Here is a 25,042-nt window from a genome sequence, read left to right on the forward strand (position 1 = left end):
GCTCTGCTATTCATGTACCCAAGGACCCTAAGGTTATTCTCTACACTTTTTTTTTTTTTTTTTTTGGACTGGTATAATGACATGATAAACCACCAAAAAAAAAAGTCTTATGAAAAGGTCACTTCTGTTTGTCCTTCAGTGTAAAGTGCTACATTTCATTGGTTTACAAAATGGCCGTAGATAAATCCATCTGTTCAGTCAATGTTGGTGTAGAAGCCAGTATTTCATTTTCCCCATTATTCAACAACAACAACAACAACAAATGTTTCACATTCACAGTAGATTGCAGTGAAAAGTATTTTTCTCTTTCCTGTGGAAAACTAGAATAGAAGATTAAGCTTTGCTTCAGAGGCAGTTTTCTGAAACATGTCTGCCACAAAATGACAAGCAGGCTTCTAAAGGAAAAGTAGCAAAAGCAACATTGTCTAATAAATACTGAACAAGAGTCAATAAAATGTAACAAGTAGAAATACATCTCATGAGATGACAAAGAGTCCTAGAAAATGCTGGAACCAGCTCTCTGTCGCCCTGAAGGCATCAGGAGGTTCTTTGCTGTTGCTCTAATTTGAACAGGTATTTGGGTGCTAAGGTTCAAGCACTGTACAACTGTCAAACCAAGCAAGAGAGATACCCAGGGCTACCTCTTCCTCATTCTGCTTTCCATCCCTTCTCATACCCTGCTGACACATTCTTTTACATTCCTTCTTTGCTGTATTCCAGTATGTGTGTTTGATAGTTTTATTAGCCAGTGTATTACTGTTACCAGCCCAATTCGCCCAGTAAAATCAGAAACAGCAGAAGTCTGTTCAAAATGCTGTCAAATACTCAAAAAAAAATTGTAGGATGGAGCCTGTTTTATGTATATAGTGTACCAACAGCACACCTGGAGCTGGACTGTGGAATTTCAGTCCTCATGGATACATTGCACATGAGCAGTGTTGTTATCTCTGCAAAATCAATGAAGTTAAGAACATGTTATATGGTTTTAGCAGAACAATAAGCTCAATCTCTATAAAAGTAATTTATCTCTGTGCTACATGTGTCATCTTGCTGATTTTATTCCAGTGCTCTGTAAGTTCTGAAATCTCACCTCATCTGTACTATCACATTGTCTTGGCATATAGTATTGCTTAGTTCCACTGTAATTTACATCCTTCTATGTGAATTTTAGGCCTAACATTATACACTGAAAGTTTTTAACAACCCCCAAAGCTTAAATGATTTTGGAAGATTACCTTTCTTTGCAGTTGAGAGTAACATGTAAAAAAAAATAAAAATAAGAAAAATACTCTATGACAATTCCAGTCATTGTGAAGCAGATTTTTTTCCCCCTTACATTTAAATTGGTTAAGAAAGTCAATACACTCCAAAATCATTTAGAAAGCTTAAAACAACTTTGGCCTAAATACAGTGAGCTGTTCCACATAAAATACTGCTCTAGCCAGATTTGGTTTAACAGTTGACATTCAATTCTTTTGGTGTTATTCCATATAAACTCTACTGGAATCTGACTGCAATTAACTTCTCAATCAGACTTAAAAACAACAAACTGCCCTCCCCTCCTGAAAGAAAGTTCTGGATGTCAAAAATGAACAGTTACGGTCAATACCACATAGGCCATTTAATGAGAGGCAGAATATATCATTTTTCAGCCATACAAGATGAGGTTTTTGTAGAATTCAATTCAGTGGGCCATCACCTTCTTTGCCTGCAGAGTTGTTGTGCGCAGCTGTCACAGTTTCCCAAGTCACTCTCTTGACTGGTAGAATAAAATATAACCAGACTCCGAATTTTTTGATATATCAGAGGTCAGTCCATAAAATTCTTCAATAGCTTGAGCATCTATTTTCTGTAAAATAAATAGAATCATTTAACGTACTCCTAAGTAAAAGAAATGCCAAGCATAGATTAGAAGGCTGTATAAAAACAGAGGACAAATTCATTTAAGTGCTTCAGAGCAGCAGTTAGCAAATTCCCTTTGCAGTTCAAGCAGTGAAATGTTAATTAATGTTCAGGTGCTAAATCCTACTGATCACTGTCATTGAAATCAAAAGGAATATTTGCCTTGGAGAGCCTAAAGGAATTAGGCTTTTTCAAATAGCACAGTGTTTGGAATGCAGTAGTAAACAAAAAGCACAAATGTGACCTCATGTTTCCGAAAAGCAACAGAAACCCTCTTCAATACATGCTTCATTCACAATGGTCCTGAAGTCCTACTTTACTCCAATGAATCTAAACCTGGGGAACTAGACTCAAGACCCCTGTTATGCCAGGTTCCACAGTGACATAAAGGGTTTGCTTGGGAACAAATTGCGCTATGTTTAGACAATCTGTAATAGCTGTGGACCACATGCCTCACTAATTTTCATCCAGACCATCCTAGACTGACCACAAAATTCAGATGCTCTTGTAACCTCCTTGTTTAAGAAATAAAACTCCTAACAACCCTAATTTTACCCGGTCCAATTTTGCCAAGTGAGATTGTGAAAGATTGCAAAATAGTTCCTGTATGTTTTAAGTTTTAATGAATTAACTTGATCTTATTATGTATAAAAAACATTCCAAATTAAACACTCTGAATCTGATATTAAAAATGTTTGATGTTGCTTTACAATAAAACAACTGTCTTTTACATTGACAGGGTAAGAACTATGCCATTAATCATTCTGTTTGCAATCTAACTTTCTAACAGAGCCTAGCAAAATGTCACGTTGCAAGCAAGCTGTGGCTTTGCAGACTAGTAATCTGTACCCAGATCTGGACCAGAACTTTAATTCCAAAGAAAGCACAAATGTTGTGCTCATGGGCTTCAGCATACTGACCTCTACAATGTCATCATCAAACAAGAGCCAAAATCCATGACTTTTCACAATAGTAATATAATGCCCACGATTCGGTCCACTGAAAAAGAAAATAAAGAAAAATCTCAAAACCCAATATAACACTAGAAAGTACTATTAGGTCCGTTTTGATAAGTAGCTCGTCTATATAAGAGCAGGTGAAATAATAGTTACATGATAAGAAGAATACAGTAAACCCATCTCTAGCAGTACAGTATATATGTTCTATTTTTTTCTGCCCCGTTGCAATGACCTAGTCAACTAAATTTGTAATGTATTGTTTTGATTTGTGTTATGACCGTCTGGAAATTGATCTATACAGTACTTAACAATTTCCTCATATGTACTTAACAATTTCCTCATATCTGGCATCAACTATGGCAAATATTTTTAAAACAACATGAAGTAATTTTAAGGGGAAATGTTTTGAAAATACGAGCCATGAATAGTAATTTATTTATGGTTTTTGAGATTAAGGGAGAACAAGACATTTCTCCAACCCCAAAGGTTTATCTGTTTGTTTCATGTCTAACGATGCTTCACTTCTGAGAAGCTTTAATAAAGCTATCATTTTCATTGTCCTGACAGGAACTGGCTGACCTGCTGCAGAGTCTACCTGCTAACAGCCCATGGCCCTCACAGAGTCCTGTCTCCAAGTTCTCCAAGTGATGAGGAAAGAGACAGCTTTCTTCTTCCTTTCGCATGATTTCAATCTGTTGACTTTTGGGTGCCTGAAGTGCTATTTTTCAAAGAGGTACAGATTACTATGAGGAAAGGTGGCTAAGAGCTTCTGGCCAAGATAAACGCAAGCTGGAGCAGCAGTACCGCTTATGTCCCCTCTTCCACTCTCCCTCTATTTTGTCAGGCATGCCTCACCCTGGAACCTGTAATAGTTTGAGATGATCGACGTGAGGGAGTCTTACCTTCCACAGTGAACGACAACAGCTACTAAGTCATACATCCGGTCTAAGTTGACAGCATCGCCAGACGTGTTGAAGAGACGTAATTCCAGAGGAAATACAACACGATAAGACAGCTTAGTATACCTGTGCAATTGCTCCATGTACTTGAATCTCTTGAGATGTAAGGCAAGAATCATTGGCAACTTTTTTACTCGCATCCTGTGACACCATAAGAATGCACATGGTAAAGACCTGTCCAGTTCAAAGCCACTCTTTCCTTAATGATTAAATGTTTGCATTACAAAAGGACCTTGTAATTAACAATAGTATACTAGCAGTAGCATCTACACTAACAAGTACAATAGCTTTGAATCTGTCTGCAAGTTCTCTGGGCCACACAGAGCATGTATATGGGGTGCAAGTTCTACAAACACAATAAATGTTAAAGAGAAAGTTTGTCAAAGTCCAGGAGTAACATATTGAAACCACCCTGCTCTTCACTTACCTTTTCTGTGCCTCTTGTTTACTGCAGCAGGTTTCACAGTAGTATTTCTGCTCACTACATAATGTCTCTGTGTTACTGAAGTCTCTGAAAGTAAATACAATTATCAGTTCTTCAAAGTTCTTAATGCTTTTGACCCAGTGCCACGCTTGGAATGTGGAACTGGAATCCTAAAAAGACACACGGGATGAAAGCTTATTACTGCTGAAATCCAGTTTTCTAAAACACCCGAAGAAACTGTACTGGAATTTGCAAGGGACTTACAGTACCTGGCTGTAGTGACAGCTTTGTATTAGGTGCTGAGACCCTCTATGCAATACAGGGAATCACAGAATGGTCTGGGTTGGAAGGGACCTCAAGGATCATGAATCTCCAACCCCCGTGCCAAAGGCAGGGCCACCAACCTCCACATTTAATACTAGGCTGACCAGGACCCCATCCAACCTGGCCTTCGTAGGGGAGGGAAGGACTCAGCTATCTCTAAATGGGACCTATATCCTCATCTCTTACATGTCAAGAGGCTGCCAAGATTTCAGTGTAGATGCTTAACCCATCCAGTGCCTTTTAAAATTATTTATAGAATGGAATATCTTCAAGCACACTTCTTTCATCCCCAGGTAATTAACATTTTATAGTGTTCTCCTGTAAGCTAAACTTGAATCATCTAATGCAGAAAAATAAATTGAACTCAGTCTTCTGCATCCCCTAACCTCTGAGCATCTATCCAGAAGTTATGTGGTTATATCTTCACGATGTCTAAAAAGGAAAGTGTCATCTGAGCTTTTGAAGAGAGGCAGAGTTGGCTTGATTGTGCTGTGCAGTTAGCCGAAAAGATTTGTCAGAAATCACAGTGTTGATAAGTTTTGGAACAGAACTTTAGGTGTCTAAAAATCTTAACAGGTAAAAAAAAAAACAGTTATTTGTTTTGTCAAGTCTAGCGTTACATTGCAACTAGGCAGGTGTTTTGAGAACCTTAAATGTAGGCACAAGCACCTATCTTCCACTTTAGACACAGTGGGTTTTTTGTGACTGTGCTTTAAATAGATGTATTCTATCATTCCAATACCCTGAGTTGGAAGGAACGTTGGGCATAGACATCTCTTGCTAAATCAGTTTGCCCAAAGCCCCATCCAACATAGCCTTGAGCACTTCCAGGGACGTGGCATCCATGGCACACAGCTACTTCTGTGGGCAAACTGCGTCACTGTATCACCATCCTCAAAGATAGTACTTTTTTTTTCAGTATCTAATCTAAAACAAACTACTCTCTTATCTGTCCTCTACCTTCCGCCTAAAAGGCTGTTACCGTGTCCTACTAAAGCAGTTGAGGCACAGTCACAGAACCTAGAGGCACTGCTTGTTTACTGACTCAGCACATTAATTTCTTTGTCTGTACCAAGAACAAAACAAGTAGCCTACACACAAGTAATAACTATTTCCTTGGGGGAAGAGATGTATGGAGGAAAATTAGATGGCATTCTTGTCCTTCAAAAGTGCAATTTCTGTTTCATCTATCAAGAATTCTCAGCACGGCACTCCTAAAACATGTTTCACACTTAAAAACAAGAACTACAGGCTTGAGAAACCTTTCTCTACAACAGCAGAATGAGTTGCAAGACATTTCTAACTCCCTCCTGTTCCATTAATGGGCCGATCTGCATTTGTTTATATGGTATTTTAACAGGAAAAAGGAATTTACTTTCTCTCTCAAAACATGGTAACTGACCCTCACTGACCCTCTACAGTCAATTTCTAGAAACTCTGCAGATTCTATACAGCAGTGCAGAAGATGCTTTCTACTGTTTATATGAGTAAATAGTACAATTTTTCTATTTTAATAGATGACAGAATTCTTAGTGGAACAAAACAGAACAAAAAGCATAGGCAGATTAGTTAGAAATTGGGATCAAAAAGCTTTGCAGATCCTAGAGGAAATAAAAATAACAGAAATGTACTTTGTTATTGCTAAACTTTTACTGCTTCAGGTCCAGCTGCCTGCTTTGTGGAGTTAAGGCTATGCCAAAGACTTACATTCTTCAGATTTCTTACAGAGACAGGATATTTTCAATCTGAAAAGCTACAAAAATAACTGAAAAGAACATTCATCTATATGGGGAAGAAATTCATTTTACTGAAACGTTGTATTGCACAGATTTTCTTTTATGTACCTTTTCAATGCAGTACTAATTTAAGCTGTAAAGATGCAGCAACTACCTTTGCAGTAGCCATTTCTTAGGACAGTTGTGTCCACATAGAAATCACTGCCATCTGACTCAGGGAGTGGTCCATGCCTTGTATGCTTTCTCTTTCTGTAACTCCATAGTTGATGTGAGATATCAGGTAACATTTCCTAGGCATTCCAGAACAACTGTTAACTAGTTTCAGTAGTTGTTCAACGTTGCCAGCAATTTTGGAGTTTGAATGAGTAATTTGGCCAATCGATAATCATTACTTTAGAGCAGTAATATTCTGTCTTAAACCTAGGTACCTGTCCATTGCACCGATGCCAAAACTCCATACATTTTATATCTCTCAGATTAACCATTCATGCAAATCTGAAAATTACGTAGATCTCTGAAGGATTTGTTTAATAATTAGGCATGAAATAAGAGCGGAACTGACTTAAAAACTTCTCATTATAATTTGATAAGATGTCTAGTAAGAAACTTACATGGCACAACAGAAGACTTCTGAAATCTTTTGCCCTCTAAGGACTCTAGTGCTCTACAAAGCACACACATGACTTTTAATATGCACGTATATCCTAATCAACAAAGCACTTGACTAAAAGCTTAAAGATAAGCACGCACAAATCTCTTTGAAACCAATTATTATTCTACAGCAATTCTTCAAGATGACAGTGCAATCAATTTTTCCCCAAGAGAGAAATTGTTTTTTCTCTTTCAAACACGTACATTGAAAACAAGAGAAAAGCAAAATCCATTAGTGTGTATTTTGTCACTAGAGGAAGAACCCAGTTTATAGTAATTTTCTGCTTAGGAAAAGCTCAAAACACAATCCTATTCCATTTCTCTTTTTTGCATCTAGTAGATTTGGAAAATATAACAAAATCAGATAGAAACATTCATCAGAGGGATGCATTCATTTACCTTAGACAGTGTGTAATTGATGTGTTCTGCTCCACATCAACAGAAAGGTCAAGAAAATCTTCATCTTTACTACTAACCTGTAGCAAAAAATATACACGTAAAGCAGATTTAGTAAAACATCATGCATCAAAATGCTGTATGTATCTATGGGCAAACGCTATAAGATGGAACAATTTCTCAAAATAAATTACACAAAGTATTTATTTCAATTGGTTTTTCTTTGTTGTTGTTTTTTGTTTGTTTGTTTTTTTACCTAGATCAGCATGACCATATTCATTCTGCCAATTAAGCAACCAGGCCAACCCAGTTTCCAACTTCTGTCTACTCCAATTATCCAAACCCACTGACCACAGACTGATGACTGCACTTTGCTATCCACTAAACAGGGAGCATCATCCTGTACATTAGGCTCTGGTTGGTGTAGTACATATGTTCTATTGCTACAAAATACAGCCCAGCTCCTTATTATGCTGGAATTTTATCTGTGTATAAATTGTGTAATCTCAGTTTACGCACTACATGATTCTTTCCACTATTAAGGATACAGTGAAAATAATTTCCATGCAGGCATCCATTGAGAAATGTCATATTCAAATGCTTTATATTTTTTCTCCAGTGAAAATTTAAAAGCTTGGCTTTGTGTCTCTTGTTGGCACACCTATATTTCCCCATGGAGTATTACTGTTGATGAATAATTTTAACAAGACTGAATGAGATGTTGGAGGAAAAAATGGCAAAGTGGTAATATTTTGTAAAATCACTGTGATTTCACCAGTGTGTTTTTTTTAGGTGGAAGAAGATGAGAAAAAGTCTGATAAAAGTATTTTTTTCTAAAAAATAGTCTTTCAAACATTTTCAGAGTGATAGATCCTGGCTTTGCTTGAAAATGACTTTTCACCTAAAATGTTTAATCTTGAAGGAGATTGAATGATATATGTTTACATATATTTATCTTCTACAACAGATAATTATTGTACTTCAGCTGAGTCAAAACATTTTTCTCCAGAATTCTTTTCATGGAAAATCATGGAATTTCAATATTTCTTTGCAGACCGGAAATATGATTTTTAAAATGCCACTCATGTATCCTATAGGTCATCTCGTTAATGGTCCTTCGTCTTTTGTATCAGCTTTGAGATTCAAAATAAAGAAAATCTTCAATATATATATTAATATATCATATATCAATGATATATGATATATATATATCATATAAATATATATCATATCAATATATAAGATATCAATATTCATAATAGGTGTAGGTTAGCAACTCCCTGAGGTAGTTGGGAACTCTGAGGTCAAACTTCTCCAAAATTCAGAGATGTTCTAAACTCCGGTCACATTTGGAACCTCTCTCCAATAAACGTTAATGAGGACTCTCTCAGGAATGGTAGACAAACAGATCTGTAAAAGGTGACCCCATTTTGAGTCATCTCAGATCATAAAGAACACCACATCTTACTCAGCATCTTAATAAATGGTTTTGTAAATTAAATGAAAATTAGGACAGGGGAACCAATTAAATCCCAAAATCTAGTGATTTTCTGCTCATCCATTAACTAGTTTTTAAGGCCTTGAACACCTAGAAAAACCAATGTGGTTGTTTTTCGGATGAGATCAACTAAGTCAGTAGCAGAATTACTACAAATGAATTTAGTCATATTTGTAACAACCAATTCTGATTGTAAATGTTGCACAAATACTCCATATCTTGCTTTCTGTGAATGCATTTCTTTAGAATAACTTAATCTGACAGGATTGCAAAGTTCAAATCCAGAATTTCAGCAAGGGGTTCCATCTGCTGTTCTGACTCCGGACACTCATGCTCAAATTTCTATGCTCAAACTCATGCAGGCCTGTGGGTCTTGAAATTACGTACTGCTCTGAGCTCATCTTCATATTATATCATCCTATAAACATGGTGAATGCAATCCAAATCAACCTTGAACTCAGAGGAACACCTTTAGCAGGATGAATTTTGATATTACCAAGGATGTACAGAGGCATAAAGTACATTTAAATAAAATGAACAGCAGTTCTTCAAGCAAAAATCCTCTCTGAGATATGATTCTATCCAAAGAGCACAGGAAACCACAAAACTGGCAGCAATCAACTGCAGTGTAAACAGATGTATAGAATTCAAAAATAGAGCAACAAAACCTCAGAGAACATTGTGTCTCTGCTGCAGGAAGTAGAGTTCTGTCAGGCACACAGCGTATCAAGAGGAAGGTTACATACTTGGAAAAGTCTTTGGCAAATACAGCATTTCATCTGAATATCACTAAGCAGTTAGGAACCCTGATATTGACTTCAGCACATAACATATTACTCAAACGGGGAGATGAGTCCAATCAAGCTAGAATAATACAATTATAACTAGAGGTCACTGGAAACACAGATTCAGACTGCCCTCTTTGTGCGAATAACTACTGGAATCTGCACGATTCCTCACGCACGATACATTCCCATTTTAGCAAAGTGTTACCTTTTAATCCACTTTATTTTCCAAAGATTTCAAGGTACAGTAATAAAAAAAAAATATATAAACAACTGTAGAATTATACTGTACAGAGCACCATATTTCTGCATTCACAGGAAGCTGCAGTGCCTTTCTACAGCAGCAGCACATAGTGCTGTTTTTTCCGTACAGCTTGATCACTTTGAATTACATACTGTGTGTTGTGAGGTTTTGCTCTTACTCGGGGACACGTCTTGACTTCATTACAATTTGACTGAGCAAACTTAAGATTCCACTTTTTTATCTTGCTATTACTATGTGAGCTGTCATAATTGAAATATACTGAAGAATTAATTTTCAGTTTCTACCTCTCGCATTTTCTCTTTAACAGTCTTGTTCCAGATTCGGTTCACCCCATTTCTCAAGTTGATTGTCACTTTATCACTCTGTCCTGTCCCTGAGCACGAGCTCCCAAGAAGTCTTTTACTTGGAGTACAGTTATCATTAAAGAATATCAGAATATGTTCTTCTAGACTTTTATCTCACCTAAATTCGGCTGCCTACAGTTAGACCTGTGAGTAATCTAAAGCTGTGTTTTCTATAGACAAGCTCCAAAGTAGCAATATTGGATTGAGTCGGAAACATCATTCTTAGGAGAGATCAGTTTGTCGGCCCAATTCACAACACTGCTGCACAAACCATTGCAACAACTTAGTGCAAGGACTGGAATGAGAACAAGCCGTACTGTGTAGATGGAATACCTGATACTGCTCAGACTTCCATCTCACAGAACAAGCTGGAGACAGATGGAGAGAGATTCGTGAAGAAGGTCCTTTGCAAACTCTATCAGCTATAGAAAGTGCTGAGAAAACTAGTTCATCCTTGACACAAAGCAAAAGTTAGGTAAGATTTGCAAACTATGCTGTGCTTTACTGAGACTTCAAATAAAGAGACTTCCACCATTCTTTTAAGAATATTTCAGAAGACAAAAGAACACGTATGATTTGTTAATAACAAATCCTTTGGCAGTCACATTCTTCGACATAAATTAATGCAAATCCATCTTATCTTTCCTCTGGTTCTTGGAATAAAAATGCAAATACCTTCTCCTGAAATTACAGTAATAGAGAAGGATAGCAAGGGTTCTAAGTGTAGAGGTACATGCTATGACAGCCAGACTTGGCAAAGGCTAGCCAAGAAACACCTAGAAAAATAAATTTTTAGAAAAGAATATACTCACTTCAAGAAGTAAAGTCTACAGGAATATCCACAATTCTCAGATGTCTGAAAAGATTCATATGTTTATACATATAAAATGTATCTATCTATTAAAGGGCAACAACCAAAAAAAAAAAAAAAAATCTATCCCAATGCTTACGGTTTCACAGTTCAAACATCTAGTTTCGTTAGTCAGTGTTCCCTGAAAAATCTCATGCACCCAGGTGAGTTCTTGCTTATTGTTCTCTTCAGCTTCGTTCATGTTGCCATTTTTCAATTTCCCATTTTGCTTTTCCTGTTTCTTCTCCTCCTGTAAAATGTCGGCGATTGTATTCAGCAAGTAATTCAAAAACTCATGTGCATCCTGCTGCATGTAGTTGTCAAATAGATCTGTGAAGAAGAGAGTCAAGATTTCTAAAGCTGAGTATATCATTTATTTCAAGAAATCAAACTAAAGTCATTGTTTTCCAAAGACATGTATTGGTCCTTGCTCAGCAAACTACTTAAAATCATGCCAAAGAAAAGTACACTGGCTTTCAGAGAAGCTACCTTGAGGGAAGACTTCAACTCACATAACTTTAGCGTGTCTAAAAGAGTAGGGTTGTATTTGGAATTAGCTGTGTAGGCTTCTACTACAGTCTGTGAAGAAAGCAAGAGGGTGTTCCTCAGTGCAGCCAACTATCTGTGCCCACTGTACAAGAAAACTGGTGACTACAGAAGGAAATTACAATAATTGCTTACACCCATTGCTTAACATCAGATTGATTCCCACCCATACATTCCACATCACTGAGTTTGGACAGTACAAACCTTGGCTGAGAAAAACAAAGATGCTGGATGCAAACATAATAATAATAATAATAACAACCACAACAACAATAGCAACATCATCTAACAAAGCTTATTTTTCCACACACAAGATGAGCACAGACTTCTCTTTCATATAAAATGCTTTCCGGAGCAGAGACTACCTCAGTGGTGATGAAAAACAGGCTTCTTCCCTAGTGAAGGCTTAACTTACCCAAAACATTAAAGAAAAATAATTTGCGTTCCCAAGAAATGTGTGATTTTATCCCTCTGCTCCTGGAAAAAGCCCACATAGATTTCTTCAAAAATATTGTACAGTCAATAGCTTTGCAGCAGCTAGCCTGAACACAGAAGCACATTAATATATTCCAAATCCGTCCCTAATTTGAAAAAGTTGAAAACATAAGACCAGGTCCCAAAAGGTGATCCCAGCAGTGTAGAGGCATTTATCACTGAGATGACTTGGAGCTGACTTTGTCACTGTTTACAATGCCTGCTTTGCAATGGACAGTCTGCCCATTTACATGCTGTCACCAGGAGGCAATTTCTCCCAGGTGTTAACTCACAATTCTTTCTTCTCTTCATTCAAAGCTCCCTTGTTTCCAAGTACAACACCCACACTGATACGAATCCAGGCTGAAAAGGAACTGTATGGCAGGCTTCCTTATTTCAAGACATTGCCCCCATCCCTTGGGAAGAAACACTAAAAGACCAGGCATATGCTGTTGCCAGTGTGGTGCTCAAAAAGGGCCTGATGCTTCTCAGTGTCAGACTGCACCCACTGCTCCTAAGAACAGCAGCAGTGGTTGACATGCAGTCCACTGAATAACTCCAAAACACAGTTTCCTGCCCTCCAAGGTATTTTGGGCTTGTAATGCCTGTAGCCCTAATAGGCCACACTGCTTTAGTACTGCCAGCTGCCCACAGCATTTCTCTCTGCCATGCTACATTAAAAGTAAGAAAAAACCTGAGGCAGAATGCCACCTTCTCCCCAGCTCTAACTCACTGCTCAGTGTGGTCTGTCATACCATGCACTGAATCATCACCTCTGAGTACTCAGGAAATCTGGCATAGCAATTTCAAGCATAAGACTGCATAACAGATACTATAATATTAGTATCTAAAACCAAAAAATGCTAAAAGTCATTTACAGACTTAACCTGAACATCTGACTAATATGACCACATTGCTCAATGTTTAGAGTTCCCTGATCAGCTTACAGATATCTAAGAGAATTCCAGTTTCATACTTACCATTCTCTTTTCGCAACCTTGATATGAACTTCTTTGGCGGAATAACTCCAACTTTCTTCTTCTGAGTAGCAATACTGTGGAAAAGATCTGCCAGGCAAGTCAAGAGATTTTCCTTCTTTTTCTGTTGGGCCTTGTATGATAAAACATTTTCCCGAAATGGACGGCAAAAGTACAGTGCCTGCAGCACGGAGTTACAGTAGCAGGTGTTCCCAAACTGCCATGTAAAAGCAAAAACAATCTTAATCTCTGTGTATCACAAGAAACTACTCAACATCTGTCTTCTGTGACACAGCCATTTTGCCAGGCAGCTGCTGTAGGAATATATTTATATAACTTTTATACAACTCCATCACTTTCTACAAAAATTAAAGAGACTGTCCCTCATATTTTATAGGTAAAATTGACTTTATCAATTTAAGCTCTAACCACTGGAAACGTCCATAGAACACTAAACTGTTTTCTCTGGGGAGTATGAAGTTATCTTCAAAACATTTTAAACAATTCTGCAGCCCATTGTGCCTAAAACTGGAACATGCACAGCACTTTTTAAAAACAAGGCAATCGTGCCTTAGAGCAGCATTGAGATGAAAAAAATAAGTAAAACTCATAAAAACCATAGTTCTATATAGGACTTGTCCATTGAAAATGGTACTTACATTGACCAATCCAAAGTAGTGCTCATTGATGGGAAACTGCTCTGGGCCAATGTCTTTTTCCAGAGCAGAGGCATTGGTGCCCTAAGGAAAGAAGGAAGAATTAATGTAAACTATTAAAATTCTAAAATAAAGTCATGGACATTAAGATAGAAATGCACTTTTTCCTTTCAGTTACAATTAGCCAAGCTAACTCTGCTCTTCTAATGGCCAAGCACAACAGTCAACCGAGCCAACACAAATATTTGCAGTTGTAGGTAGTGAAGCTAGCCTGACCTGGGTGCTCTGATGATGGCTGACTTGAAGTGAACAGGTCACAACAACAGTGGTTCTCCCCCCACACGCCTCTCCCTTATTTCATACTTCATACTTAAGCAGCTGGATCCCATTATGTTCTTGTTTCATAAAGATACTTGACCTCTAGATGTTGAGCAGGTTTTCTAAGCATTACTGAAACTCTTCTGCATCCCTTCTAATTTGTCAGAGGCCTTTGATAAAACCTGAGATCCAGAACAGCTCCTTGTTCTAATAAGAGCAGCACAGAAGTTAAAAGTAAGCATAATACGTGTGGTACTTTGTTCTAATGTTGAAAGGTGCATAAGTCCAAGCACTGCCTTGCTTCTTGGTCAGTGCCTCAAATTATGTTCAGCTGTGTCTTCATTTCAACAGTAAAGTCGCTTTCACAGCTAAAAGTACACTCACTACTTCTTTGTGCATTACCTGTAGCTTGACTGTATGAAAATGCTTATTTTTAACAAGCTTAGATCACTGAGCTAACAGGCCTCATTGCTGCCAGTGCTGTCACTCCTTGCTACTGTGTAAACGTACAGATCAGTCTGGAGAGGAGGAGGCTGAGGGAAGACATCATTGCTCTCTTCCAGTACCTGCAAGGTGCTTACAGTGAGAGCAGGGTTGGTCTCTTCTCACTGGTGACAGGTGACAGGACAAGGGGAAATGGCCTTAAGTTGCACCAAGATAAGTTTAGGTTGGATATCAGGAAAAACTTAGTTACAGAAAAAGTTGTTAAGCACTGGAATTGGCTCCACAGGGAGGTGGTTGAGTTACCATCCCTGGATGTGTTCAAAAACCATTTGGATGTGATGCTCAGGGACATAATTTAGCAGAGGGTTGTTAGAGTTAGGGTAGTATGGTTAAGTTGAGGTTGGACTTGATGATCTTTAATGTCTTTTTCAACCTGAGCAATTTTACGATCTCCGAAGGACATCAGTAAAAATGCTGTACTTGGAGAAGTATTCTCTATGTAAAGTTATTCAAGATCTATTGGTTAGCCAGTTCTCAATCTGTCTGATAATTGTCTTACTGACATCAGAGAGTCATTTTCTTACTGAATTTAATCTGCAGTATGCAGTATTAATACACTTTGTAGTTTCTGTCACATAAGAATGGCACAGTTGGCTGACTTTCATTACAACATATAAACTGCCACCAAAAAGATGCTAACATGTAAAACTTCATTATCCTTTTGCTCTTTACCAGCTGCCTCCCACACTTATATTTGTATTCTGTTTGGTTTTTTTTTTCTGAGATTGACATCAGGTTGCATTTACACAAGTCCATGCCGACTCTATTCAAATAGAGTAAAAAAAAAAAAAAATTTACACGCAGCATTTCTTCCTAGTGCTCTGAAATGACCTGTGTTCCTGAGGTTTGTTCAATATTGGAGAGCTCATCAGTTAAAATTTTTAAATTTAGTGTTAATCAGATTCAGTAATTCTGGTTTTTCTTCTCAACATCCGACTTTTATTTCCTTCCTCCACCTAATATCAACATTGCTTGCTCTATTAGATTATTTTTTCATGTCAGTCCATCAAAAGAAGATGATTTTACTCGACGGAAATGGTGTGAAACCCGGCACTGGTGCTCTTTAACAACCTATAAGCCTTGAAAGTAAAGAAGCTCCTTCAAGTTGGCAGCTTCCAGAAAAGGTCCAAAGCTTCTGTGTTTCATAAACCCTTACCAAATCTCTTTCCAGTCTCTTCCTTTCTCTTACAAGCACAGAGATTATTTCTTAGACCAGATGTGGAGGATTTCCCTTTGAGACTAGGTAATTCATTTGCACAAGGCTCCATGAAAAGATTAAGAAATATGTTGTATGCCCTTGGAGGGCTCTACTAAGCCTCAGTGAAAAACTCAGAGAAGAAAGGATCAGTACAAAGCCATTGCTGGCTGTGTTTCAACTGATATGACAGTGTGATAATTACGTAAGTTCTATATGAGGATCAGGTTTTTTTGCTTGGAGAAGCAGCCTTGCCAAAAATGCTACATTCAGCAAAGCATCTGAGTTCCCATGAGGGAGGAAAATGATAGGCAGTTGCCTATCTGATACTAACAGCAAAGCAAACAGCTGCTGGTTAAATCAACACCTTGGCTTATAGAAGACAATTCAAATACAGAAGATCAATGCAACTTCTGAAGAAAACCATCCTCATACAGACTTCACAGCAGAGCATTCAAACCAATGCATAGGTTTTCTTCAATTATACATTCAGCATTCAAATTAACTTCTCTAAATTAAGACTGAAATTGGATGTGGGTTGGTTTTGTTTTTGTTTTTTCATTTCTGCAGGAAGATTTTTCCATGCTGGAAAAAATTCTCCCTCTAGAACTTGCAGGAAATAATGCCTCTCAAAAGTGACCTCCCACTCTTTTACAGAACGTGCGTTAGTGTATACATATAGTGTATATGTTAGCAGAATATAAGTGCTTGGCTAACTAATTGCTCCTCTGTTACCTCTTTTTCCCCAGGCCCAGGTTGTTTACTTCAGAGGATGCCAGATGGTTCTGACAGATCTTTTTCAACATTTAAATTATCTTGAACACACTGAGAGAAACAGCAAGACCTAGGATTTGCCAAATAATTATCACTGGAAAACAAACAAATCCATGATGCGCACTAACTTATCTTCATGCAAAATCTATACACCCATGCTATGGAGTTTTCAACAGCTCATCATAGATCTGTTCAATGGATGTTACACGTTTGACATACAAAAGCTCTTCAAAAGCAATTGATATGACACGAGGAATGGTTGGAAATATTCTAACCCAAATAAACCACAAACTGTACATCCAAACCAGGCTAAAGCTAGAAAAAGTCTTATTAGAGATGTGTTAAATGTGTGTGTGTGTTGTTCACCTACAGCAGTGTTCAACCATGACTACTTACATTGGGTTTTAAGCATGATTATCCTTGTCCCCAGGCACAGAAATCACTTTGGTCACTTTTACAAGTGAACAATTACTCAAACACTAAAGGGTTGGTATCAAATGGATGCGACCAGGCTCTTCTGCTGTTGCTCAGTGACTGGACAATAGGCAGTGGGCACAAAGTGGAACACAGAAAGTTCCACGAGAACATGAGGAAAATATTTACTTTTACAGGACCAGATTGCCCAGAATGGTTATCCTTCTAATGAATATTCCTCTAATGGAGTATCCTTCTCTGAAGATATTCAAAACCCACCTGAATGCTTTTCTGTGTGATCTGCTACAGGGGGTTGGACTGGATGATCTCCAGAGCTCCCTTCCAACCCCTGTGACTCTGTGATAATATTTTCAAAAGTTTAATTTGTACCTATCATCATATGAAAGTTTTTTAAGTTAAATAAAAACAAACAAACAAAACCTCCTGTTCCTTTGGACTTAAGAATAAATACAAAAGAACAGTGTAGAGAAAAGAAAACAAAAAGAAAACAATGAAAAAACCCACATTGCATTAGGTCATTAAGTCATACAAAGCAAAATAACCGAATAAAATTGTTCTATGGAGGATGAGAAATGAAACAGTGCCAAAACGAAAGATGCTGCTAACACAGTACAGCAAATCAAACTTACTTTTGCATTCTGACAGAGCTATAAATATGTCACTAAATATCTAGGAATAATATGTGCTTAATTTAAAGGAAAAGAGTGCAGTAAAGAAATTGGAAACCTTCTTAAGTCAACTGTGGAAAACCTATTGCATAGCTATTTTCTCAATGAACAGAAACACAATATGAATTACCATCAAACTAGAAAACACAAAGTAAGAAACAATAAATATTTTGTTCACAAGAAAATCTAAGCAAAAGAAGACAAAAGTTGAATAGCGAAAACAGATATTTAACAAATACATAAAGAAAAATAGATCAACAAAAGATGGCAAAGAAGGGCTTCAGATCACATACGCAGCTGCAAACTAGATATTCTTTTAGTATTCGAGTGAAGTGAAAAGCTGTGTGCTAGAAATAGTGTTGTTTCCGGGAGGAAGAAACTGAAAACTTAAACAAAGGGTGATGCTGGAACTGGTAGAAGAGAAATTGGAACAAAATAGATATGGCTTTAGGGCCAGGCAGCCTGAGTTTCACAGTTTTGGAAGGTATAGTGTATGGAATGGGAGGGAAAAGAAAGGTAAAGAGAGATGTAGAAGCCCCCTGACCAGCAAATGGCTGTAACAAATAACTGGAAAGAGAGCAAGTAATGGTAAAGAAAATCCAAACTTGTTTTCCAGAAGCAACACCAATAGAGTAAGAGAAGAGTGAGGGAGATCATACTGGGCAGTATTTACACAATGGTCCTCAACAGATATATCACGTACACTCACCATAGGACCTTGACTTCCCTTAGGGTCAACCTTGACTTCCAAAGAGAAATTGGAATACCAGAACACACCTCCTTCAAAATTCACATATATGAAATGTCAAAAATGAAACATTTTTGTACTTTCTGAAGTAACAAAAAATTGTTTAATTTAGCCAGATTAGCATCTTTTTTTCTGGCAAATAAATGTTTTATTGTTCCACCAGAACAGCTATTTTAAGTTCTTGTTACCAAGAGATAAAAGAGGAAATACAAGGTGCCATGAAAAACAGAGGGGATCATAATAAATAGCAAGAGGATACTGACAGACCTAAAAATGAGTATGTGATCATACTTTTTGGAAGAAGATGATTTAAAATAATAATTTCACATATTTTCCTTAGAGTTTTCTGACCACAACAACAAATTATACAAGCTTCAGATGTCTGACTCTTTTTTTTTCCCCCCACTGGATGCACTGAACCGTCTCCAAACATGGATGTACACATTATATACACCATCAATAACTTCAGCTCTTTCATTGCATTGTTGCCAAGAAACAGGAAAAAAAAAGCCTTGAAGCCTAAAATCCTGAATCACTTGGCTATTCTGTCCAAGATTTTTAAGGTACTCTGCCTTATACACCTTAAAAGACAAGTATGGGATGCAAGGTTCTAGTGAAGACCTACAAGCTCCATATTTAAATATTTAAATCCAAAAGTAATTTTGTTTTTAAGTATTGACCTTCAAAGTTTCCATAATTAGGCAACATTTAACAAACTGCAGTTCAGTATTCTTTTACAAATCCATCTCCATTCTTAGTTTATTTGTTCTTGGATTAGTGGCACTTGGTCTTTTTCCTGGCACAAATAGCAATATTTTTTTTCCCTCTCCCATTTACTCTTCAGAACAAATAAACCCAGTATGGCCTCAGAAATGAGAAAGAAACTGAGGTTTGCTCACAGCCTGTAATTTCCTCAACAGCACTTTTGTGTGGGCCACAGTGATGACACTCATCGTATCTCAGTGCGCTTTTAAGGTAAGGCTTCTTCTAGACTTCATCACAGCTGCCCCAGCTGGAGTACTCTTTGTTAACATGGAGGACAGAAGATTAAATATCTTCATTAAATCTCATTATAGCATGAATTACGAAGGCTGCAGATATACTGGAGGACAGGCTTAGAATTCAAAATGATTTTTTGACTCGTTAGAGAAATGCTCTGAAAATGGTTGAAATTCATCTAAGGCAAGTACAACATTTTGTACAGGAAGAAATGAATCACCTGCATATATGCAGAATGAGAGAGAGCTAAGCTAATTGTTCCTGAAAACAAACAAACAGCACTGTCTAGAGACTCTAGCGTATTATTCAGATGAATAAATTAATGATGCTGCACTTTTTAAAAAAGACAACACCAAGAAATTCTTACAGACAGAGGCCTAAAAAGTTCTTAAAATGACTTTCCAGTTTAATTTGTCACCAGGAAGACTTCACACAGGACCTTGTGGCCAGGTTTGGGTGCAAGGCTTCAAGAAATACAAACACAGCTGGAGAGAGTCCAAAGGAAGGAAATAAAAACAAAAAAAACCTAGAGGAAAATGACTTGTAAAAAGGGCTGAACGGGGTCATGTATAAGATAGAAAAGACTGAGATAGCACATGAGAATACTTTAAAGCATATAACATTTATTACAGAAGGGAATCAGTCTGTTCTTGGTCTCAAGAGTGGACAGGAGGAGAAGTGGGAAGCTCAAATTATGGTATATTCAGATAAGACATTAGGGAGTGTTCTAGCCATAAGGACACTGAATCATTGGGATGGATTGCCTAGAGATGTGAAATAGTCACTGTCACCACAAGTCTTCAGGTTAGACAGACATAGGTCAGAAACAATACAGGTTTATCACATGAAATTTCAATGAATGGTCAGGGATGTTGTGGTTTTATGGCAGTTCAGAAGCACATATTATTAAGTGATCAGTAGTGAAATCAAATGAAATAATCAGAGCAATATCCAGAATTCAAGCTGGCTTGAAAACATCAGCACAGCACCCTTCTCTGCAAAGTCTAAGCATGTCCAAGAGAAGGCTTATAACAGAGCTTTGTTATAACAGACACAAGGCTCTCCAGAAGTACTCATACACTGTGGAGTTGGGTGTACACAAATGTACAGAAGAGTATTTAGCAAACAGCCAACCAAGGACGGATTCACGAGGCAGAGGAGATTTTGCTGACTGCTTCTCTAATTGGCCATAATTTATAATCCATAGACTGGTGTCTTTTCAAGCCCACCAGAATCTCACCTCCCAAGTGTTACTTACCTGCCACATATACTTCATCAGAGCCCAGATTTGCTTTTTAATCCATCTTTTCCACAATTCAGACTCACTCAGCCTTACTGAACTGTAACTAAGAGGTTCCTTTTCTAAAGTATTTAGCATAACCACTGCTTTGCTCTTAATTCAGCAACTAGAAGCCAATGACTATATGCAACAAAAATAAAATATTACAAGGTAAAACATGAATTGTTATGAATTGTCCTAGTGTGCTTATAATTTTCTAAATAACTGGGAAGTATTTGATGACCACTTTTGTCATAAAAGCAGTATGCACGCAAGGCAGTCTCTGTCACTATATTAGGACATTTCTCACCACCGTATATCCTCTAATACTACAAGTATCTTTCCTGGAATTCTGATGAAAAGAACACTTTCTGTTTGTCATTCTAGTGCTCGTTTGCCAGCCATACTCTCAAGTTTTTCTTTACTTCATAAAGATGCTACAGTAATTAAACTTCAAATTCCCTATATTTGTCATCTTTCTTTTCTGATTTCCTGTAGGTCATGCTGAAACGCCACACTCTTCTAAAATTGTATTGCTTGAACTGCCTATATTAATATTTTCAGATGTAGCAGTTTATTTTTCTTTATCAAACCACAGCATTTTTAAAAAGAATACCTATATAACATTTACTGAGAGCAACTGTGAGGTATTCTAAAAGATATTTTGTGTCAGAAGCCATCCGAGTGTGTTCAAAACGTACTGCTCATCAATTTGGCAGGGCATGCTGAAGTGCAGATCAGATTATTTGAAATACTCTTATGAAATTATGAAAGGGGAAACTAATATCTCTTTTCGGCAGAACTCTGAAAGGTATTTAGGAAAACATGGCCCACAGATCTTGCTAGCCATCTTTGCAAAAATATGTCAATACATTCTGAAATGGTTAGATGCTGTTTGCTGCATATAACAGTAATATTGCCCAGGCCACGGCTGCTGCATGAACTCAAGGCTGCATCAAAATCTCATAAACACAGAAATATACTGCAGGGGTTTTCAGTGAGCAGCAATCTTGAAATGATAGCATGCCTCTTTGCCTTTGAACCAGTATTCTGTATTGAGTTGTTTGGAATGTCTCACAAAAACGATACCAATGAGGATTACAACATACTATGGTCTAAAAACACACCTCTAGTTCATGTCTAGAAATTACAAGGCTGACATGGCACAGAGTGCTGATATTCCTTCTAAGAGTTTGCTCAACTTATCTCATGCTTCTTCACTTCTACTGCATCTGCCCGACCCAAAAGCTGGTAATTGCCCATTGCAGACCTCCTGATGTGGCCAGCCAATATACAGACCTCGTAGATGACTTTCCAGCATCTGCAAGGCAGTAAGAGGAGCTTTTTGGGAGCTGGATCTCCATCTCATCGAGTGGCCACTATGCCCACACAGGAGTGTCACCAATTCCTTCAGGTAGAGGGGCATTCATCACCCTCTAGCCTCAGCAAAAGACTTGGCTTTGTTAACCAAGTCAGTGAATAACTAATGCTATTGTAATTATAACCTGGGGTAGGGTGGGGGGAGAGGCAAACTGGGAAAAGACAACGAAGTAATTTTAAGTTATGCATTGAAATATATGCAACAAATACATATGTCAAGTGGAAGGGGTAAACCTGTTTTTCTCACTGTGTTCCTACTGTGTTTCCCTCAGCATATGGGAGTTAATCCAGCAAATCTACAGTACTGAATCTCCTTTGCAAGCAAGTTAAAAACTGTCCCTGGCTTGCTTTGCTTCACTATACTTGTTTTGCCTATTTCTTAGCCACAGACTGTGAGTGGCTCAGTTCTTCAATACTGAAGGAACAAGATTGGGTAATATAGGTCTTTGATAGATTTCTACACATGCCTTCTGTCAATCTAGAACAGCAAAAATAGTTTATACAAACAAAAAGTTTGCTCATGTAACTCTAACCTTCCTAAGTCCCATTCTTATGGAGAGAGGTCCCAGCTCCTCTTACAGTTCACCACTTTATCTGGACAGGATCATCTTCAGAGGAGCCATAATGGAGTGTTACTGGTACTTTCAATAGTTTATGTTTAGCTTAAAGACCTAGATTCCTGAATCCCAGCTTTTATATCCTAAAATAAATTAATAATCCTATGGGTTACACACAGAAGAATGAATATGACCAGCGTAACACAACATATCTAAAAACCACATATATATAACCTAAGGAACACACAGCTTTCAAGCATCATTACTGTCAAACCAACTTCACCCTCTGTCTTAGCACTGATACGAGTCAGAATTGTCTTGAACTATGAGCTCTTGTGTGAGACTTTAATTCTTCCATTTCTGACATGCCACTTTCACAAGATCTAATGGCAGCAGCTGAGCAGCACATTTTTAGAATAAACCCAGCAGCTTTGCTCTGTCTATGCAGGTTTTGGGAGAAGCCGGCTGTATGCAAGCACATGCCTGAAGCACACGAGAGAAATCATGGAGCTCCTAGAACTTTAAGCCAATGCTAAAGCCTTACAACCATCTTACAGCCTCCAGCTCCCCTTCATGCAGTGCTTGTTGCAGCACCCCTGACCCACAGGACTGGAAGGTATTAAGAGCAGTGGAAAGCTGCCATTGCCACAGAAGGGAGCAGCTCACAGCCCGCGCTCCCTCCCCAGCTTTGCTGACCCACAGGAGCCGGATCTCTGGGCTGTGCCTGCTGCCTTACCCCGGAGGCAGGCTCCGTTCTCCAGGGCAGCTGAATGGTATGTGTGGCATTGCCAGCACAAGGCATGCTGGGACACCACATGGAGGGAAGTTGGCAACTGTGTGGAGCTGCTCTTGAAGAACCTGGAAATAAGGGGGAAAAATACAGACTAAACCAACAAAATGTGCAGCAATTGGCCTCTCTTCTGTTTGCGCTGGTGTACTTAGCACTTGCTCGTGTCTTTGGCAGGTGTACCACTTTCTCAGTTCATTAATAAACCTTAAACTGATGTACTTTAAGCTCCCCCCCATCAAGAAGTTTAAGAAATCCAAACCCATCCAGATGCTCTGAGTCAGTAGAGTCAAGACTGCAAATAGACCTGGGCACAGTGAAGAAATGGTCTTTTCAACTATTCCTGGGATGGGAATGGCAAAGCAAAAATATTAATATTTTCTTATTTCTTCCTAATTACACAGCAGGAGTTAGAGAAAGCCAAGTGTTAAAAGAGTAAGCAGCAGTCATCTCTGGACGGCACCCAGCAGAAAAACCCTGACAGCAGCTACAGCTGAGACTTCCTAAAGCAGCCCCCAGCCTCGGGACTAAAGCCTCTTACACCAGAACACTCCGTTCTGTGCATTCTCCGGGGGCTGCTGGCCGCATGAGCCCGCAAGGTGCCTGCCTGGGGGGATTTAGCGGGCTCACTGAGCGGGTATGCACTCAGAACCGAACTCCGGGGTTCCTCAGCAGCGTTCTTAGGGCAGGAAGAGGAAGGACGAAAAGAAGGAAGGACAGGCGGCTACGGCTCCTTCTTCAACGTGCGTTTGCCGGCGCCAGCCCCGCTCCCGTCGGTGCCTCCGCTTCCCCTCCCGGGACGGTCCGCCGGGCCTCGACCGCTCCCCGGCGCAGCCTGCTCTGCTTCCCGCCGCCCCCCCTTCCCCGCGCCCTCGAGCAGCCCCCTCCGCCGGCCCCAGCAGGCCTGCCGTACCGCACCGCCCCGCCCGCGGGCACTCACCATATTACAGATGGAGGCGATGTTTCTGACAGTCATTAGTCTAAAGGTTGCAGCGATCCCACAGCGCCATCTTTACGAGGTGAAAACGGCCCCGCTCATGGTGGGAAGAGGGCAGGAAGGCAGAGGGGGCGGCGGCGGCGGCTCCGGCTCGGGGCTGGGATGAGCTGGAGGAAGGCCTGCCCGCGCCCCGCGGCGCAGCGGGGAGGAAGGAGCTCACCGCCCTCCTTCCTCCTCCTCCCGCGAGCGAGTGACCGGCAGTTTTAGCGGCGTGGCTGGAGCAGCCGCATCTCAGCTCCTCCCGCCCCTGCCTCCCGCACGGGCCGCAGGGTCCTGGGCTCCCACCGGAGCGCTCAGCTGCGCCTCTGCGCCAGCCGGCTCCGCACTAATCCCTGCCTTCCTCCTCCTTCTCCTCCTCCTCCTCCTCCTCCTCCTCCTGCTCCTCCTCGCCCGGCAGCCGCAGCTCCATCGCGGAGTGGCGCGGCACGCTCTGACCAGAGCTGGCCGGGCAGTGAGAGGCACTCGGCACCGTCGCAGCCAACGCGCCGCAGGGGGGTGGGGGGGACTGGGGACGGGGGACGGGGTGCCCTGCGGCAGCAGTGCGGGTGCACTGCCCGGACAGCTCCGCGATGCCCCTGGGGGAGCCGCCGAACTCGGGCTAAAGGGCATGAGAAATGTCATTTGCGGGCAGGAGGGACGACGAGGAGGAGAGCAG

General features: G+C 39.4%; 1 protein-coding gene across 2 annotated transcripts; it reads right to left on the reverse strand.

Moving 5' to 3' along the window:
• Positions 1–1,606: 1,606 nt before the first annotated feature.
• Positions 1,607–24,825, reverse strand: USP46 (ubiquitin specific peptidase 46). 2 transcript variants are annotated; one of them, XM_052682017.1, is made up of 10 exons: positions 24,331–24,825; positions 23,340–23,461; positions 13,750–13,830; positions 13,094–13,307; positions 11,194–11,423; positions 7,355–7,431; positions 4,248–4,331; positions 3,764–3,961; positions 2,823–2,901; positions 1,607–1,849 (listed from the first exon to the last, which is right to left on the reverse strand). In XM_052682017.1, exons 2-10 carry the CDS (start codon positions 23,418–23,420, stop codon positions 1,748–1,750), a joined length of 1,146 nt encoding a protein of 381 aa, XP_052537977.1. In that variant the 5' UTR covers positions 23,421–23,461; positions 24,331–24,825; the 3' UTR covers positions 1,607–1,747. The 2 variants fall into 2 exon arrangements, with proteins under 2 accessions (XP_052537977.1, XP_052537978.1); XM_052682018.1 differs by lacking the exon at positions 23,340–23,461 and having other exon boundaries at positions 24,331–24,822.
• Between the last annotated feature and the right edge of the window lie 217 nt (positions 24,826–25,042).

The sequence above is a fragment of the Tympanuchus pallidicinctus genome, unplaced genomic scaffold, assembly GCF_026119805.1.
Source record: "Tympanuchus pallidicinctus isolate F22 unplaced genomic scaffold, pur_lepc_1.0 scaffold2, whole genome shotgun sequence".
NCBI classification, from domain to species: Eukaryota; Metazoa; Chordata; class Aves; order Galliformes; family Phasianidae; genus Tympanuchus; species Tympanuchus pallidicinctus.